Source organism: Hemiscyllium ocellatum, chromosome 24, assembly GCF_020745735.1.
Source record: "Hemiscyllium ocellatum isolate sHemOce1 chromosome 24, sHemOce1.pat.X.cur, whole genome shotgun sequence".
Taxonomy (NCBI): Eukaryota; Metazoa; Chordata; class Chondrichthyes; order Orectolobiformes; family Hemiscylliidae; genus Hemiscyllium; species Hemiscyllium ocellatum.
Window position 1 is genome coordinate 810,875 of NC_083424.1, and position 19,365 is coordinate 830,239.

Genomic DNA, 19,365 nt, shown 5'->3' on the forward strand with positions numbered 1-19,365 from the left:
AGATACAAATATATAAACAGATTATGAAAAGATGTAGGAGCAACAGGGTAGTGGTGATAGATTTTAACTGTCCCAACATTGACTGGGATTCACTTAGTGTTAGAGATCTGCAACTATACAAAGCGCTGGTGCGGACACACTTGGCATATTGTGTACAGTTCTGGTCCCCATATTTCGGGAAGGATGTGGAAGTATTGGAAAAGGTGCAGGGGAGATTTACCAGGATGTTGCCTGGTCTGGAGGGAAGGCCTTATGAGAAAAGGCTGAGAGACTTGAACCTGTTCTCATTGGCAAGAAGAAGGCTAAGGGGGGATTTGATAGAGACATACAAGATGATCGGAGGATTAGATAGGGTAGACAGTGAAAGACTTTTTCCTAGGGTGTTTGTTTCAGCTTGTATGAGGGGGCATAACTACAAATTGAGGGGTGATAGATTTAAGACAAATGTCAGAGGCAGGTTCTTTACTCAGAGAGCGGTAAGGGCGTGGAATGCCCTACCTGCCAATGTAGTTAACTCAGCCACGTTAGGGAGATTTAAACAATCCTTGGATAAGCACATGGATGATGATGGGATAGTGTAGGGGGACCAGCTGAGAATAGTTCACAGGTCGGCGCAACATCCAGGGCCAAAGTGCCTGTTCTGCGCTGTATTGTTCTATGTTCTATATTCTATGTTCTATCTAGATGGAGCAGAATTTGTATGGAGCATCCAGGAGGATTTTCGAGAGCAGTACATAAATAGTCCAACTTGGGAAGGGGCCATACTGGACCTGGTGTTGGGGAATGAGCCCTGCCAATGGGTGAAGTTTCAGTTGGGGATTACTTTGTGAATAGTGATCACAATTCTGTAAGTTTTAGAATACTTATGAACAAAGATGAGAGCGGTCCTAAAGGAAGGGTGCTAAATTGGGGAAAGACCATCTATTCCAGAATTCAGGTTGATTAGAGTGCAGGACAGACATGTTCCTGTGAAAATGAGGGACAGAAATGGCAAGATTAGGGAACCATGGATGACAGGTCAAATTGTGAGACTAGCTAAGAGGAAAAAGGAAGCATATATAAGGTCTAGGTGACTGAAGACAGACAATGCTTTGGAAGAATACTGGGATTATAGGATCAATCTGAAACATGGAATTAAGAGGGCTAAAAGGGGTCATGAAATATCTTTAGCAAACAGGCTTAAGGAAAAATCCCAAAACCTTTTATTCATACACAAGGAACAAGAGGGTAACTAGGGAAAGCGTCAGTCCACTCGAGGACAAAGGAGGAAAGTTATGCATGGAGTCAGAGAAAATGGGTGAGATTCTTAATGAGGACTTTGCATCAGTATTCACTGAGGAGAGGGGTATGGCGGATATTGACATTAGGGATAGATGTTTGATTATTCAAGGTCATGTCGGCATAAGGAAGGAGATAGTGTTGGGTATTCTAAAAGGCGTTAAGGTGGATAAGTCCCCAGGTCCAGATGGGATCTATCCCAGGCTACTGAGGGAAGTGAGAGAGAAACTAGCTGGGGCTTTAACAGATATCTTTGCAGCATCCTTGAACATGGGTAAGGTCCCAGAGGACTGGAGAATTGCTAATGTTGTCCTCTTGTTAAAGAAGGGTAGCAGGGATAATGTAGGCAACTATAAACCAGTGAGTCTGATGTCAATGGTAGGGAAGCTGCTGGAGAAGATAGTGAGAGATAGGATCTATCCCCATTTGAAAGAAAATGGGCTTATCAGTGATACACAGTGTGATTTTGTGCAGGGAAGGTCATGTCTTACCAACTTAATAGAATTCTTTGAGGAAGAGGCGGAGTTGATTAATGACTAAAGGGCTGCAGATGTCATATACATGGACTTCAGTAAGGCATTTGATAAGGTTCTCCATGGTAGGCTGATGGAGAAAGTGAAGTTGCATAGGGTCCAGGGTGTACTGACTAGATGGCTGGGCAGCAGGAGACAGAGACTAGCCGTGAAAGGGAGTTTCTCAAAATGGAGAAAGGTGACCAGTGGTGTTCCACAGGGATCCATGCTGGGACCGCTGTTGTTAGTGATATACATAAATGATCTGGAGGAAGGTGTAGGTGGTCTGAATCGCAAGTTTGCAGATGACATTAAGATTAATGGAGTAGCAGAAAGTGAAGGAGACTGTCAGAGAATGCAGCAGAATATAGATAGACTGGCAGAGAAATGGCAGATGGAGTTCAATCCAGGAAAATGTGAGGTGATGTATTTTGGAAGATCCAATTCAAGAGCAAACTATACGGTAAATGGAAAAGCCCTGGGGAAAATTAATGAACAGAGAGGTCTGGGTGTTCAGGTCCATTGTTTCCTGAAGGTGACAACGCAGGTCGATAGAGTGGCCAAGAAGGCATACAGCATGCTTTCCTTCATCGGACAGGGTATTGAGTACAAGAGTTGGCAGGTCATGTTACAGTTGTATAGGACTTAGGATCGGCTACATTTGGAATACTGCGTATAGTTCTGGTCGCCACATTACCAAAAGGATGTGGATGCTTTGGAGAGGGTGCAGAGGAGGTTCACCAGGATGTTGCTGGGATGGAGGGTGCTAGTAATGAGGAGAGGTTGAGTAGATTAGGATTATTTTCATTAGAAAGATGGAGGTTGAGGGGGGACCTGATTGAGGTCTCCAAAATCATGAGAGTTATAGACAGGATGGATCGCAAAAAACTTTTTCCCAGAGTGGGGTCTCAAATACTAGGGGTCATGAGTTCAAGGTGAAAGGGGAAAAGTTTGGGGGAGATATGCATTGAAGGTTCTTTATGCAGAGAGTGGTGGGTACCTGGAAGGCGTAGCCAGCAGAGGTGGTAGAGGTGGGCACAATAGCATCATTAGACAGATACATGAATGGGCAGTGAGCAGAGGGATACAGATCCTAAGACACTGGCAACAGGTTTAGATAGAGGATCTGGGTTGGCACAGGCTTGGAGGGCTGAAGGGTCTGTTCCTGTGCTGTAATGTTCTTTGTTCTAAAAGGAAAAGTGTAATATTTTGTCTATCACTATAATCCAATAAGTAGTACTCGCGATTTTTTGGATCTGAAAAGATAACCTTTGGAGCAGAATAAAGCTTGACCTGGCACTGGACAGCATTGTGCACTGTTGCTGTCAAGCACCAGATTGCAGTGTACTGCTGGCACTACCGTTCAGTGATATGAGACATTGGGGAGAAAACAAACCAAATCTCATCTCAAATCCTGTTGAACAGCTGCATTATGAGACACATAAAAGGAGTAATGATAGTTTTAAAGGATCCAGCTATTACTGGTAATATGATGAGCTCAGTTCCCATTCTCAACTGTGTTCATTTCAAAATTCTGCAGTGTTTCCCATTACACAGGAATGGGAGCTGGACAATCAGTCCCTTCAATTGTTCCATCATCAAATTAGATCATTGGTGACCTGCCCCTTAACTCCTGTTGTTTGTGCTTCATGAACCATTGGGACCATAATTTATTTCATTGTATTCATTAAATGGCTTTTGAAGTGACAGCGAGTTCATTACTTACAACTTGCCAATCCGTTTGATGCATCTGCAAATCATCTGGAAGTGTTCCAAACGTCTCTGGGAAAGCCTCTGCTAGACGGATAATATCCTCCCAGCCTTGGTCTGGGATCCAATGGCATGGTTTTGCTCGCTTGCTTTTTTCCAGAGAAATGTTTCCTGTGAAAAGTGTGGTAGAGCTAATTGTAAATGACATCATGCACCACTCTGTATCTGACATCATTAATTAAACATTCAGCTGACTGGGGAGCAGATTTATCAGTCTGATGTCAAACACACCCTTATTATGGCAGGCTTGCCCATGGCATTTAAACACCAGATTCCTATGTATTAACTTTAGCTCTGTTTTAAACACTATGATTCCATCAAAAGGCATCTCCAAACTCTGATCTCACCTGATGAAGGAGCAGTGCTCCATAAGTTTCTGATTTCAAATAAACTTGTTGAACTATAACCTGGTGTCATGTGACTTGTGACCTTTCTCATCCCTGTCCAACAACGGCACCTCCACATCCAAACTCCAAGCCCGAGGACTCTGCTGCCCCTCTGCAACTGGATTCTTGACTTGCTAATCCACAAACCTCAGTCAGTAAGGACAGGCAACAACACTGCGTCCATGGTAATCCTCAACACCAACACCCCGCAAGGCTGCGTACCCATCCCTTTACTATGCTCCTCATACACTCATGACTCTGTGGCCAAATTCAGTTGTAACTCCATTTATAAATTTGCTGATGACACCATTATAGTGGGTCTGATCTCAAACAACAACAAGGCAGAATACAGGAAGGAGATAGAGCACATAGTGGCATGGTGTGAAGACAATAATCTTTCCCTCAATGTCAGCAAAATGAAGGAGCTGGATATCGACTTCAGCAAGCAGAATGGAGGACATGGTCCTCTCTGTATTAATTGAGGTGGAGATAGTCAAAGCTTCAAGTTCCTAAGAGTAAATATCATCAATGATCTATCCTGGTCCATTCATGTTGAATAATAGAATTTCTACCAGTGCAGAAAGAGGCCATTTGGCCCATCGAGCATGCATCAACCTTCTGAACAGCATCATACCCAGACCCAGTAACCTACTCTATCCCTGTAACCCAGCATTTACCATGGCTAATCCACCTAGCCTGCATGTCGCTGTACATGATGGTGCAATTCAGTATGGTGAATCCACCTAACCTGTGCATCTTTGGACCTTGGGAGAAAATTGGAGCACCTGGCAGAACCCACACAGACACAGGGAGAACATGCAAACTCCATACAGCCAGTCACCCAAAGCCATAATTGAACTTGGGTCCCTGGTTCTACAAGGCAGCAGTGCTAACCACTGTGATACTGTGCCACTATAGAAAGCACACAAACACCTCTACTTCCTTAGAAGGCTAAGAAAATTAGGCATGTCCATAATGACACTTGCCTATTTTTATAGATGCAGCAAAGAAAGCATGCATCACAGCTTGGTGTGGCAACTGGTTTGCCCAACACTGCAAGAAATTACAATTTGTGAATATGAGTCCCTCACGAAAACCAACCTTCCTTTCTTGACTCCATCTACACTTTCCACTGCCTCAGGAAAGCAGCCAATATAATCAAAGACCCCTCCCATCTCGGTTATACTCTCTTCCATCAGGCAGAAGATACAAAAGTTTGAAAATACATTCCTACAGATTCAAGAGCATCTTCTTTCTTACTGTTATCAGCCTTATGAATGAGCCTCTCGTATATTAGAGTTGATCTTTCTCTGAACTTTCTCTGTAGCTGTAACACTATATTCTTCATTGTGTTCTGTGACCCTGATGTACTTATGTAAAATATGATTTGTCTGGTTAGCACACAAAACAGTACTTCTCACTGTATCTCGGTACATGTGACAATAATAAAACAAATCAAATCTGTGGGGTCCAGAGGTTTCCAGCCCGCAAATGGAAGCAACTTCTGGTGAGGCATGACTTTGGCATTGAGGCCCATCTTTCACAGAGATGTTTGCTAGTTGATCTTAACTGGTTTATTGAAGCTCAATCTAGGAAGCTTTCTTATTGGTAAGAGTGGCAAGTCAGTTGTTGTGGAACATGGCTAGTCCACACGTGGTGCCCTGAGCAGCAAATCTTAGCCACTGCTCCAGTACAAGGCAGCACAAGCATTCTTTGATTGACCTTGACCTCAAGCCTGACTGCAGAGCGTTGATCGCATGATCTAGACTGACTAGGTCAACACTGAGGGAGTGCTACACTGTTGAACGATCAGTACTGAGGGAGTGCTGCACTGACGGAGGGTCAGTACTGAGGGAGTGCTGCAGCCTTAAAAGGTCAGCACTGAGATAATGCCACGCTGCCCACTATGTGGAAGCATCATGCTGGATTATTACGAATTTGCAATTAATAAGTCAATTACAAGTACAATTAACAACCAGAAAAACAAATCATTTTTGTTTGTAAACTTACCTTTCAAAAAAAATTCCAGTTCTTCCTGAGGAATCCGATGTTCCGCCTGCTCAATCTTTATTGTCATGTTGAATGAGAAAAGTAATTTATGTCGCTCAAACAGACCTGGAATGACAAGGAGAAATTAAAATAATTTTACAGCTGCTTTTCTGCTTTCAGCAAGTGAAGGCGGAAGTACTGTAGAAAGAATCACTTTTCTATTGAGTTGCAACATCAAATATGCCAGGGTCAAGTGAACAGGAGAACGGGGTTAAACTTTCCACTTTGGATACAATCAGTAGTTTCAACTGCACCTGTTTTAAAATATCATCTTTCCTCCAAGTTTATTGCTCACAAATTTATAAAGTTTGACATGGAGCAGTGTAACTGGGCAATTTAAAGCAATTTTGTAGAAATATTTTGCATTAAAATATCCTCTGATATATTGATGTTTGGTAACACTTATTTACTACAGCTGTGAATGGGTTTATCACAAAAATAAGCATTTTAATCCCAGTGTCAGCATCAATCTTTGAGTAACTTGATTTTAAATAATGTTTTTTTAAACTCACTTTTACATTCAAAAGGATTATCTAGTTAGATTGGGGAAAAGTGGCAAAATCCCAGTAACTTTTTAAAAAGTCTTTCAAATATTATTCAAAAATTATTTGTGCTATTTATGGGTCTACCTACAGCACAGGGACTGCAGCAGTTCAAAAAGGCAGCTTCCCCCACCCAACCTTCTCAGGGCAACTAGGGGTAGGCAATGATGCTGTCCAGCTAGTGACACCCACATCCCCTGAATAAATAAAAAAAACTCCCCTGGCCAATCTGTATAAGTGGTAACAGGCTAGAATCAGAGGAATGTGGAACTGGAAGCATTGAAGAGACACTGCAGGCAAGACTGCAATCATGGAGGATTTAACCATTACAATCAGAATGTTAAGTCCTGGACAATTGGAAGCCACTGTAGGACAAAGGAATGAGCGTATGAGAAAATACCAGCACAGAGCTTCAGACGAACTCAAGTTTAAAGAAAATGGTAAAAGGTGTCACTTATGAAACAATGAGCCCAACGTAATTTAACTCGTAATTGGTCACGCTCAGTTCAGTTAGTATTTCAAACCTGCATTTTCGATTAAACAATACCTGCATAAAGACTGTAATTCAATGTCACTGACCTGTGCAGCCATAGTTGTACATATTAAGGGTCAGTGCTTTCATGATGTTCCTCAGTCGCTTTTGAAGTATAGAATCAGGCAAAGATTTACGCAGAGATAAATCAAAGACTTCAAGGAATGATGCCAAAGAATATTGGTACATGCTGTTAACAACTGCCATTTCTGCTAGGACAAAAAACAAAATTGCACCCCTCTTGGCTGCTGGTCGATATCCATCACGTAACTTGTCAATATCTATTGCAGTTTTTTCAGCTAGTATTAGTTTCTCCATCACCTGTCAAAAGGGAACAGTTTATACCAGATTTATATTTATCAAACAAACAGATGAGAGAGACTAATATTACATGATCTGTTATGAATTCTAAACACAACTTAGTCAAGTTGACAGATATGGGGATCCAAGATGGCAGCGACCCAGCAAGTCTGAGTCTACAGTGCTCCTCCCAAGACTTGGGCAAAGTGGGTCACTCACCCCCACCACACTCACCAAATCATTTAAAATAGCTGTTTAATTTAATTAGTTGCTTAGTATTAAATTTAAACAATCTAATCTTCAGTAAAAACGACTAAAGGGAAGGGAGCCCGCAGCTCTCAGCAAGCAGGAACCCCTCCCCCACCCTCTCCAGCTGCAGCAGAGGTGTCTGCAGCCAGCCCAGGGGACTTATCTACGGTGGCAAGCCTTATGGAAATCATCTCCAAGCTGGATGCGAAGATCGACGCTTTTATTGAAGAATCCTGAAGTCGATGGGACTCACTCTCGGCTGCGCTGCAAAAGCACGGCCGAGACATTAAGGAAATCGAGCGCCGAGTCGGAGGGGTGGAGCTAAAGGCTGCGACCTCCGAAACTGCAGCGCAATCGGCCATGGATCGGGTCCAGACTCTCGAACAGCGAGTCCGGACCTTAGAGAACCACATTGACAACCTCAAGAATCGAGGTCGTCGAAAAGATGTTCGTTTGCTGGGCCTTCCTGAACGGGAAGAGCAAGGCCAGCTTACAACGCTCCTTGAACAGTGACTCCCACAGCTGTTAAATCTGGAGGCTGGATCAGGCCAGGTAAGGGTAGGATGGGCCTACTGGGTCGAAATACGTGGGCCTGGCTCGAACCAGTACCCCCACACGGTCCTGTTCCAGCTGCAGAGCTACAAGGAGAGGCAGATCCTCCTAGAAGCCTCTAGGAATCTTGGAAAAGATCCCCAAGCCATGATCTATAAAGGATCCAAGATCATGTTATTCCAGGACTTTTCCCCAGCTCTGGTTCGAAAGAGGAAAGCGTTCAATGAGGCGAAGAAGTGTTTAAGGGACCTAAATATTCAGTACTCCTTACACTACCCAGCAACGCTACACTTTAACCATGAAGGGTCCGTGTATAACTTCGGATCGCCGGAAAAGGCTAAGGAATTTTTGGACTCTCTTAGATAAATTGTAAGAGAAAACTGATGTTGGTTTGCCTTCCCCCCACTCCAGTTTATATCCCCTTTATTTTATCCTACTGTTTAATATTATCTTGGGAGTTGGGGAGAGAGATTTATTTATTTGTTCTCTACTTAACAATTTTCTCCCCCCTTGGGTTTTTTTTTTATATATATATATATATATATATATAAGCTGGGGGGTCTAGTTAATGTTGGTGGGGGGAGGTGGTTACCTTATTCTATTTTACCTCTGTCTCTAGAAGTGGGGTTGTTTTCCCTTGTTATTTTGTATTATTACATTTAATTATTACTTGTTGAGGTTGTAATTTTATAGTTATATATGTTTATACATGGTATTAACATTACCAAATATACCCAGGTGTTGATGTGGGTGGGGTGTGGGGGTAGGGTGCTCAATGTTAACTCTAGTTCTGTAGTATATTTGAATTTTCCTCATCCTTTTGAGGAGCGCCTGGGTCAAGGGTGGGGCACTGGTTGGGAGAGGATACGATGGACCTTTGGAAAGGAAGTGATACCCCCTGGGAACAAGGGGGAAAATCTCCATTTAAATACTTTTTTATTATTATTTAGAAATAGTTTTTTATTACACTGTTGTGAGTGTATTAGACAGCCTTTATTTTTGTGAATTTTATATGCTCTATACTCGGGATGTTCTGGATGTTCTGGATAGGGTTTCCCCTCCCGAGGGGTCTTGGATTTGGTTGATCAGTCGGTTTAGTGATGCACCTGAAATGTCAAGGGGAGTAATTTGCCAGTCAAAAGGAAGAAAATATTATCAAATCTCAAGAAAGAAAGAGTTGATATAGCTCTCCTACAGGAGCCAGACCTGTTGGATAAAGAACACTTGAAATTACGACAGGGTGAATTTGATCAGGCCTTTTTTTCTTCTTTTAGCTCAAAAAGCAGGGGAGTTGTTATACTTATTCGGAAGAATTTCCCTTTCAATATCCTAAATCAGATAAAAGACAAATCTAGACGATATATTCTGATTAAAGCCCTTATAAATGGAGAGGAATATGGGATTTTAAATATGCATTGTCCCCCGGCACAGCCCTTTAAATTTATAATGGAAGCCTTCTCAAAATTGATGGCTCTTGGTGCCCATCATACAATTATAGGGAAAGACTTTAATTGTATTATGGATCCAGAAATAGATAGGATTCCCAAGAGTACTGCAGGAGTATCCCCCAGATCTAGACAATTGGTGGATTTGAACAAAGAATTAGGATTAGTAGATGTATGGAGATGTCTTCATCTACAGGGCAGAGATTTTTCTTTCTACTCCAATCCACATAAATGCCATACCAGAATTGACATGTTTTTTGCCCCCTTCATTTTTTAAAATTCCATATCATCCTGTAAAATAGGTAGTATAGTAATTTCCGATCAAGCTGCTGTATATATGGAAATCAAGGCGAGGAACAATGGGACATCCCCTCGGCATTGGCGTATGGACCCCTTCCTGATGAAAGATAGTAAGGGTGTAAAGTACTTCTCTTGAGAATTTAAAACGTTTTTAGAAATTAATTTAGGTACGGCTAGCAACCCGTCAATGATGTGGGAGACCATCAAAGCTAACGCGCGAGGTTTGATCATCTCCTACTCAGCGACCCAGAAAAAAATTAAAGGGAGAACAACAGCGCCTGCTCGAAGCTCACTTAAAAGCAGCTGAAACAGCATACGCTGACAGACCTTCTATTATCAAATTGCAAAGGATTACGGCCCTTAGGACAGCTCTAAACACCACGCTTACCCAAACGGCTAAGAGGGAAATATTATTTGCAAAACAAAGGTTATATGAATTTGGCGACAAACTGGGTAGATACTTAGCATTTCTTGCAAAGAAAAAAAGGCCCCTCAAACTATCACGTCGATCAAGGAAAATACGGGTATTTTGACTCATGATCATAAAAGGATTAACGCAATCTTTAGAAAATTTTATTCTGATTTATATAACTCGCAGGATTGTGAAGACAGGACTAGGAGGATGCAATCATTTTTTAAAATTTGACCTTTCCGGACGTAACTCTGGAACAGGTATCAGTCTTAAATGCTCCCCTAACAGTCCAAGAAATATTTGACGCAATCAGGCAACTTCAGAGCAGTAAGGCACCTGGCTTTCAAGCTGAATTCTATAAAGAATTTACAGGAATATTGGCTGGTCCACTTATGGACATGTATAACTATGCATACAGTCAGTGCTGTCTCCAGCCTTCGTTGAAAGAGGCAAATATCTCTCTTATCCTTGAAAAAGGAAAGGATCCAGAAGATTGGATGTCATACAGACCAATGTCCTTGCTAAATGTAGATTTTAAAATCCTTTCTAAAACATTCGCATTGAGACTAGAAAGGGTATTACCACATATCATAAAGGAGGATCAGACAGGGTTTATTTAGGGCCGTAGATCATCCAATAATATTAGAAGGGTTTTCAATGTGATTCAAGCCTGCCATCAGGGAAAGATACCAGGAGTAGTAGTCTCATTAGATGCGGAAAAGGCATTCGATCGGGTTGAATGGTCATATTTGTTTTACACGTTGGAAAGGTTTGGCGTAGGAAAGGTGTTTACCAAATGGGTCTCAACATTGTATAGTGATCCCAAAGCAGTTGTGGTTACCAATGGATTAGGCTCGGATAGCTTCAGTGTGGGTAGGGGTTGTCATCAGGGATGTCCTCTCTCGCCCTTGTTATTTACACTAATAATTGAACTACTAGCAGAAGCTATACAGGCTGATCCTAATATAACGGCCCCGAGGATTGGTACAGGTAAACATAAAATTACCCTTTATGCAGATGATGTTCTTCTATTCCTCAGTAATCCTCTGATGTCCATGCCTCGCTTAATCCAAGTTATTAATACATTTAGTGCATTCTCAGGCTATAAAATTAATTTCTCAAAATCGGAGGCTATGCCAATGGGTGGCCTTGCTATGATACCCCACTTAGTGGACGGATCCCACTTTCCCTTTCGGTGGTCCCTGGAGGGTTTCTTATATTTCGGCATTTTTATTGCCCCAGTATTTGGTCAGTTATACAAGGCTAACTTTGTGCATTTACTGGAAAGGATAAGGCAGGACCTCCAGCGATGGGGAGACCTTCCAATTTCCTGGCTGGGTAGAATAGCACTAATTAAAATGAATGCCCTGCCCCGTCTCCTATACCCTATGAGAATGCTCCCGGTGATGCTGCCGAGGCTGACACTACGTAAATTATATGGCTGGTTAGGTTCCTTTATCTGGAATCATAGACGGCCCCTCATTAAGCTGAAGAAGCTACAGCTTCCACAGGCAAGGGGAGGATTGGATTTCCCAGATTTTAGGAAATATCAGTTAAGTTCTCTATTAAATTACAGAGCTGATTGGGTCTTGTTTGATCCACAATCAATCTGGCTGGACATCGAGGCTTCTCAAGTAAAATGCCCACTTATTAACCTTTTATTTTCAGACAAGAGGAAAATCATTACGGATCACTGTAAAAACCCCAAAATACTAAATGCAATTAAAGCTTGGAATATAATGTGGCAAAATGAGGGCAACTCACATAAAACATCCCCCTATGCTCCGATAGTAGGGGCATGGGGATTTCAACCGGGGTTTGTAGATGCCACTTTTAAACTCTGGAGATCCGGGGTATCTCATGTCTAAGGGACCTATTTAAAGAAGGGATCCTGATGTCTTTTGAACAGCTGCGTCAGAAATTCGGATTACCTAATGGAGACTTCTTTTGATACTTCCAAATTCGAGATTATATACAGAAGAAGACTAAGTTATTAAGTAGTCTTTACAAATCAGATAGAGAATGTAGAGTGCTATGGCCAATGGAGGTATCTTCCTTCAGTATTATTTATCATTTACTACATGATGAAGTATCGGGAGATATAGACAATCTGCTTAAAACATGGGATCAGGATTTGGGACTAGAAATCTCAATAGAAACATGGAATGAGATTTGGGAAAACGCCAGAAGAATCACCATCTGCAACAGAACTCCGGCTACCAAGCTGAAAATACTACATAGGGCCCATATAGCACCGGATTGATTGGCAAAATTTAAGGCAGGAACATCTCCAATGTGTCCCAAATGTAAAATAGAGGTGGGCACCCTTGTACATTGCCTATGGACCTGTCATAAGATCCGTAGATACTGGACTAAAGTAGCAAGTACCCTGACAGAAATTTTAGGAACAGAAATTAAAGTGGACACTCTATCTCTCCTTTTGGGCTTTTCGAACTTACCCTCCCTGGATATGCACGGGAAGAGATTATTTTCTATTCTCTCTTTCTGTGCAAGGAAAAATATTTTGGTAAACTGGGTGGCTGAGGGCCCCCCTGGACTTTCAAATTGGCACAGATTAATTATGGAATGTATTCCCCTCGACTTCCTTACAAATATGGTGTACCGAAAGACCGAATTATTTCAAAAAATATGGCAGCCCTTCTTGAATTATATAAATACAGATATTTCGGCTATCCTAACAAGGGCTTTTATTTAATTGAGATTACGAACGTGGCTGGTCCGGGGCCCCTTGGAAGAGGAATCCAGCACGAATACGGGTTTTGTTACATTTAATGTTAACACATTCCGAGCATCATCCAATTTCTGTGTTATCCGTTGGTTTTTTTTTCTTTCTCTTCTTTGAATAATGTAAGAGACTTAATTATAAACTCTGGTTAGTTGTAGGTTAGATTAGTAGTTAGTTGAGTTTTGTTTTTTTTCTTGGTATTTTTCTTTTGTTAAATTTTGGTTATTATTTATTTAAGATTTAATTGTATTTTAATGTTTATACTTGAGAGTTTTTTTATTTTTGTAAACTTGTAAAAATATTAAATTTCCAATAAAAATATCTATTAAAAAAAGTTGACAGATATATCATTAAAATGAGAGCACACACACAAATAAGGCAGCAAAAGCTACTTGAGCCTTGTTCACCAATTTACTCGTCACAGATGTATCATCCATGACATATTGGTAAGAGAGACCACTACACAGTCCTTAGGAGAAAGTGAGGACTGCAGATGCTGGAGATCAGAGCTGAAAAATGTGTTGCTGGAAAAGCACAACAGGTCAGGCAGCATCCAAGGAGCAGGAGAATCAATGTTTCGGGCATGAGTGTTGATTCTCCTGCTTCTTTGATGCTGCCTGATCTGCTGCGCTTTTTCAGCAACACATTTTTCAGCACTATATAGTCCTTGTTGAGATGCAATCCTATCTTCACATTGATGATAGCTTTTTATCATGTGCCACCACCTTATTAAATGTAATAGCTTCATTGAGATATAACAGGACAAATAATAGGTATCTGTGAGGCGCTATGGGTCAACAGCAAGCGCAGGATTGTATTCAACCACAATGTGCAGCACCATGGCCCATTCTACCACCACCATCAAAGTGGGAGATTAACTCAGATGTAAACATTGTATTTTACTTAGTTTTCAATCATGCAATGAATTGGACAAAGAGCTGCTTCACAACAAAGGACAGAAGAAGGGCTGGCATGCTCTGAAAGAAAACATTGCTGAAACTTATTGTGTGCAATGTTTACACTGTTGCTTTGCAAGCAGTGAAGGATGGTGTACATAGGTACATGGCACCAGAGTGTGAATCCAAAGTGAGATTCAAAAGAACATAAGAACCAGGAGTAGAGGAGGCCATCTGCCCCTTTGAGCCTGCTCTGCCATTCAATAAGATCATGGCTGATCATCGCATGGCCTCAGCTCCCTTACCCACCGTCTCACCATAACCCTTAATTCCAATTCTGTTCAAAGATTATCTATCTTAGCTTTAAAAGCATTCAATGAGGTAGCCTTAATTACTTCACTGGGCAGGAAATTCCCTAGATTCATAATCCTTTGAGTGAAGAAGTTCCTTCTCAATTTGGTCCTAAATCTGTTCCCCCTAATTTTCAGACTGTGCCCTCTTATCCTAGTTTCACCTGTCAGTGGAAACATCCTCTCTATGTCTATCTTATCTATTCCCTTCATAATTTTATATGTTTCCATAAGATCGCCACTCATTCTTCTAAATTCCATTAAATATAACCTCAGTTTACTCAGTCTCTCCTCATAAGCCAACCCCCTCAACTCTGGAATCAACTCTGAATCAAATCACTTCTGCATCCTCTCTAATGCCAGTACATCCTTTCTCAAGTAAGGAGACTAAAACTGCACACATTACTCCAGGTGTGGCCTCACCACACCCTGTACAGCTGAAACATAACCTCTCTGCTTTTAAACTCAATCCCTTCAGCAATGAAGGGCAAAATTCCATTTGTCTTCCTAATTACCTGTTGTACCTGCAGACCAACCTCTGTGACTCATGCACAAGGACACCCAGGTCCCTCTGCACAGCAGCATGCTGCAACCTTTTACCATTCAAATAATTGTCTTTTTTACTGTTATTCCTACCAAAATGGATGACTTCACATTTATCAACATCGTACTCCATCTGCCAGACCTTTGCCCACTCACACAAACTATCTATGTCTCTTTGCAAGGTTTCACAGTCCTCTGCACACTTTGTGTCATCTGCAAACTTTGATGCACAACGTGTGGTCCACAACTTCAAATCATCTATGTAAATTGTGAATAATCATTCCCTGAGGCACACCATTAGTCACTGACTACCAACCAGAAAAGCATTCTTTGCTTCCTGGTAGTTAAATGATCCTCTAACCTGCTATTACACTGTTCTTAATGCTTTGCATTTTATCTAATGCAGCAGCTTTTGTGTGGCACCTTGTTGAATGCCTTTTCAAAATCTAGATACACCACATCTACTGGGTCCCTGTTGTCCACCATATCCGTAATGTCTTCACAGAATTTCAGTAGATTAATTAAGCATGACCCCTCTTTCATGAACCTAATGGGACTATTTCTATCTAGATGCCTTACTATTTCTTCCTTGATAATACACTCAAGCATTTTCTCCCCTACAGAACTTAAGCAGAAGTGGCCTATAATTCTCTATATTTTGTCTATCTCTTTTTTAAACACTAGCATCACATTTGCTGTTTTCCAATCTGCTGGAACTATCCCAGATTACAGTGAACTTTGGAAAATTACCACAAGTGCATATGCTATTCCTCCTGCCATCTCATTTAGCACTCTGGGTTGCATTCCATCAGGGCCAGGAAACCTATCTACCTTAAGTTCCATTAGCTTGCTCAACACTGCTTCTTTCGTGATAATAATTGTTTCCAGGTCCTCACCTACCTTCATTTCTTTGTCAATTACTGGCATGTTATTTATGTCTTCCACTATGAAGACCAATACAAAACACCTGTTCAAAGGCTCAGCCATTTCCTCATATCCCATTAGCTGGCAAAAGATTGCTGACTTGTTTGTAGAATTGTGATCAGTTGTGGATGCCAAAGGTCATAAACCTGACAACAATTCTGATTGGTTCCTGCATTTGTGAACAGCATGTAAGTGTGAGTGATATAGCAAGTAGTCCCCCAGACATCAGAAGGGGAAAGTAGTGTCTCTGTCACCCCAGTAAAATACCTGAAGCTAAAGAAAGCTATTCTCTTTTTCTCCAATACATGCTGTAAACTGCTGTTTTTAACTAATAAGTCAGAGGCTTTTAAATTTGTTGCTTGTGATTTTAGAGATTTGTAGTTCAAGTTGTGCATCAGATTGTAAGTTTGCTCATGAAGCAGGTAGGTTTGTACTGGAAGTAGGTTTGCTCGCTGAGCTGGAAGGTTCATTTTCAGATATCTTATCACCATACTAGGTAATATCTTCAATGAGCCTCTGGACAAAGTATAATTCCTGCTTTCTGTTTATATCTTTGCAATTCTTTGGGTTGGTGATGACATTTCCTGTGGTGATGTCATTTCCTGTTCTTTTTCTCAGGGCATGGTAAATCGGGTCCAAGACAATGTGTTTGTTGATAGAGTTCCGGTGGAACGCCATACTTCTAGGAATTCTCATGTGTGTCTCTGTTTGGCTTGTCCTAGGATGGATGTGTCGTCCCAGTCAAAGTGGTGTCCTTCCTCATCTGTATGTAAGGATATTAGTGAGAGAGGGTCATGTCTTTTTGTGGCTAGATGATGTTTGTGGATCTTGGTGGCTAGTTTTCTGCCTGTTTGTCCAATGTAGTATTTGTTAGTGTCCTTATTTAGGTATTTTGTAAATAACATTAGTTTTGATTGTTGTCTGTATCGGGTCTTTCAAGTTCATTAGCTGCTGTGTTAGTGTGTTGGTGGGTTTGTGGGCTACTGTGTTGCCAAGAGGTCTGAGTAGTCTGCAGTCATTTGAGATGTCTTTGATGTAGGGGAGAGTGGCTAGGGTTTCTGGATGCATTTTGTCTGCTTGTTTGGGTTTGTTGCTGAGAAATTGATGGACTTTGTTCATTGAATACCTGTTCTTTTTGAATACACAGTATAGGTGATTTTCCTTCGCTCTGTGTAGTTCCTCTGTGCTGCAGTGTATGGTGGCTCATTGAAATAATGTTATGATGCAGCTTTGTTTGTGGATGTTGGGATGTTTGCTTCTGTAGTTCAATATTTTGTCCGTATGTATTGTTTTCCTGTAGCTGCTGGTTTGAAGTTTTCCATTGGCTGTTCACTCTACTGTGACATCTAGGAATGGCAGTTTTTCTCCTCTTCAGTGAATTTTATGCCAGTAAGGGTATTATTGATGGTCTTGAAGATTTCCTCCTAATTTGTTTTGTTTAGTGATGATAAAGGTGTCATCCACGTAGCAGACCCAAAGTTTGGGTTGGATGGTTGGCAGAGCTGTTTGTTCGAGTCTCTGCTAAGAACCCTGATACTGGAGATCCCATGGGTGTTCCGTTGGTTTGTCTATAGGTTTTATTAGAGTCATAGAGATGTACAGAAACAGACCCTTTGGTCCAACCTGTCCATGTCGTTTTTGTTGTTGAAGATGAAGTGACATACATAGGTCCACTAGCTTGACACACTCTCCGTGCTGATGAAGTTGGTGATGTTTGCTGTATGTGTCTTTGTTGACTGATGTGAACAGGGCTGTTACATCAAAGGAGGGCTCCTGCCCGAAACGTTGATTCTCCTGCTCCTTGGATGCTGCCTGACCTGCTGCGCTTTTCCAGCAACACATTTTCAGCTCTGATCTGCAGTCCTCACTTTCTCCTGTTACATCAAAGGAGACCATTATTGTGTCTTCTTCTATCTTGGTGTCTTTGGTCGACAGGAATTCTTGGGTGGAGTGGTGTGAGTCTTTTACTAAGTGTTTTAGTCTTTGGTGTAGGTCCTTGGCCAATTTGTAAGTTGGTGTTCCAGGTAGCGAGACTATGGGTCTGAGGTGGGGGGGGCGGGGGTGCTCCTGGTTTGTGAATTTTGGGTAATCCGTAAGAGCATGGTGTGTTGGATCCATTTGGTTTCATTTTTGGAAGTCGGTCTTGCGTATTATTCCAGAGGGGTGGCACATTGGCTCAGTGTTTAACACTGCTGCCTCACAGTGCCAGGGATCCAGGTTCAATTCCCACCTTGGGAAACTGTGTGTGGAGTTTACACATTCTCCCAGTGGCTATGTGGATTTCCTCCGAGTGCTCCAGTTTCCTCCCACAATTCAAAGATGTGCGGGTTAGGTGAATTGGCCATGCTAAATTGTCCATAGTTCCATAGTCAGGGGTAAATATGGGGGAAGGGAATGGGTCTGGATGGGTGACTCTTCAGAGGATCGGTATGGGCTTGTTGGGCCAAAGGGCCTGTTTCCATACTGTAGGTAAATTTAATCTAATTTCTGAAGATTTGAGTAGGGCTGTGATTCGGATCTCGAGTTGTGGGGTTGAGTCTATCGCCACTTGTTGGTAAGTATTGGTATCTGCAAGTATGCATTCGCTTTTTCAATGTAGTCTCTTTGGTTGAAAATGACTGTCAAGCTTCCTTTATCTGCAGGTAGGATAACAATGTTTTTTTTTAGTCTTTTCTAGTGCTTTCCTTTATTGTGTATTGAGTGTGTTCCGTTCCTTTTTTCTGCTTAATGTTGGTGCGACTACCTGTCTGATTTTGTTGTCTTTCAGTGTTGTTTCTAATGCTGTGAAGAAATCTTGCTTGTCCGCATCCTGGAAGGTGTAAGTTAATCCTCTTACTAAGACGGCTTTTTCAGTGTCTGTTAAGGGTCGATCAGATAAGATAACAAGCAAAACAAATGCCATGCAAAGATTGTAACAAACACTACGTTGGACAAACAGGCAGAAAACTAGCCACCAGGATACATGAATAGCAACTAGCCACAAAACGACATGACCCTCTCTCTAATATCCTAACATACAGACGAGGAAGGACACCACTTCGACTAGGATAACACATGAGAATTCCTAGGAGCATGGCATTCCAACCAGAACTCTATGAACAAATACATTGACTTGGACCTGATTTACCACACCCTGAGAAAAAGAACAGGAAATTACATCACAGGAAATGACATCACCAACCCAAAGAATTGCAAACATATAAACAGAAAGCAGGAATCATCAGCAATGCTTTGTCTGGAGGGTCTCTGAAGATGTTACCTAGTATGGAGATGAAATGTCTGAAAATGAACCTTCCAGATCAGCAAGCAAAACTACATCCAGGACCTCAACCTGAGCTATAAATCTTCTCAAAAATTACTGATAGGTTTGTTCTCAGATATTTCATCACCATGCTGGGTAACGTCATCAAAGAGTCTCTGATGAAGCGCTGGTATTCTGTTCTGCTTACTATTTATGTCTGTCTGTTGTGGTGGGTGATGTCATTTTCGGTTCTTTTTCTGAGCAGTTGGTAAATGGGATCCGAATTGGTATGTTTGTTTATGAAGTTCGGGTTTAAATGTCAGGCCTCTAGGAATTCC

General features: G+C 41.6%; 1 protein-coding gene across 1 annotated transcript in view; it reads right to left on the bottom strand.

The window, feature by feature from the left end:
- dnah10 (dynein axonemal heavy chain 10) overlaps window positions 1-19,365 on the bottom strand; it is a 330,367-nt gene that overhangs the window by 51,456 nt on the left and 259,546 nt on the right. Inside the window, exons 65-67 of the mRNA XM_060844124.1 lie at window positions 7,117-7,390; window positions 5,957-6,061; window positions 3,517-3,671 (exon numbers count right to left, since the gene is read on the bottom strand). Coding sequence (XP_060700107.1) covers window positions 3,517-3,671; window positions 5,957-6,061; window positions 7,117-7,390 — 534 coding nt within the window. The remainder of the gene's footprint in view (window positions 1-3,516; window positions 3,672-5,956; window positions 6,062-7,116; window positions 7,391-19,365) is intronic.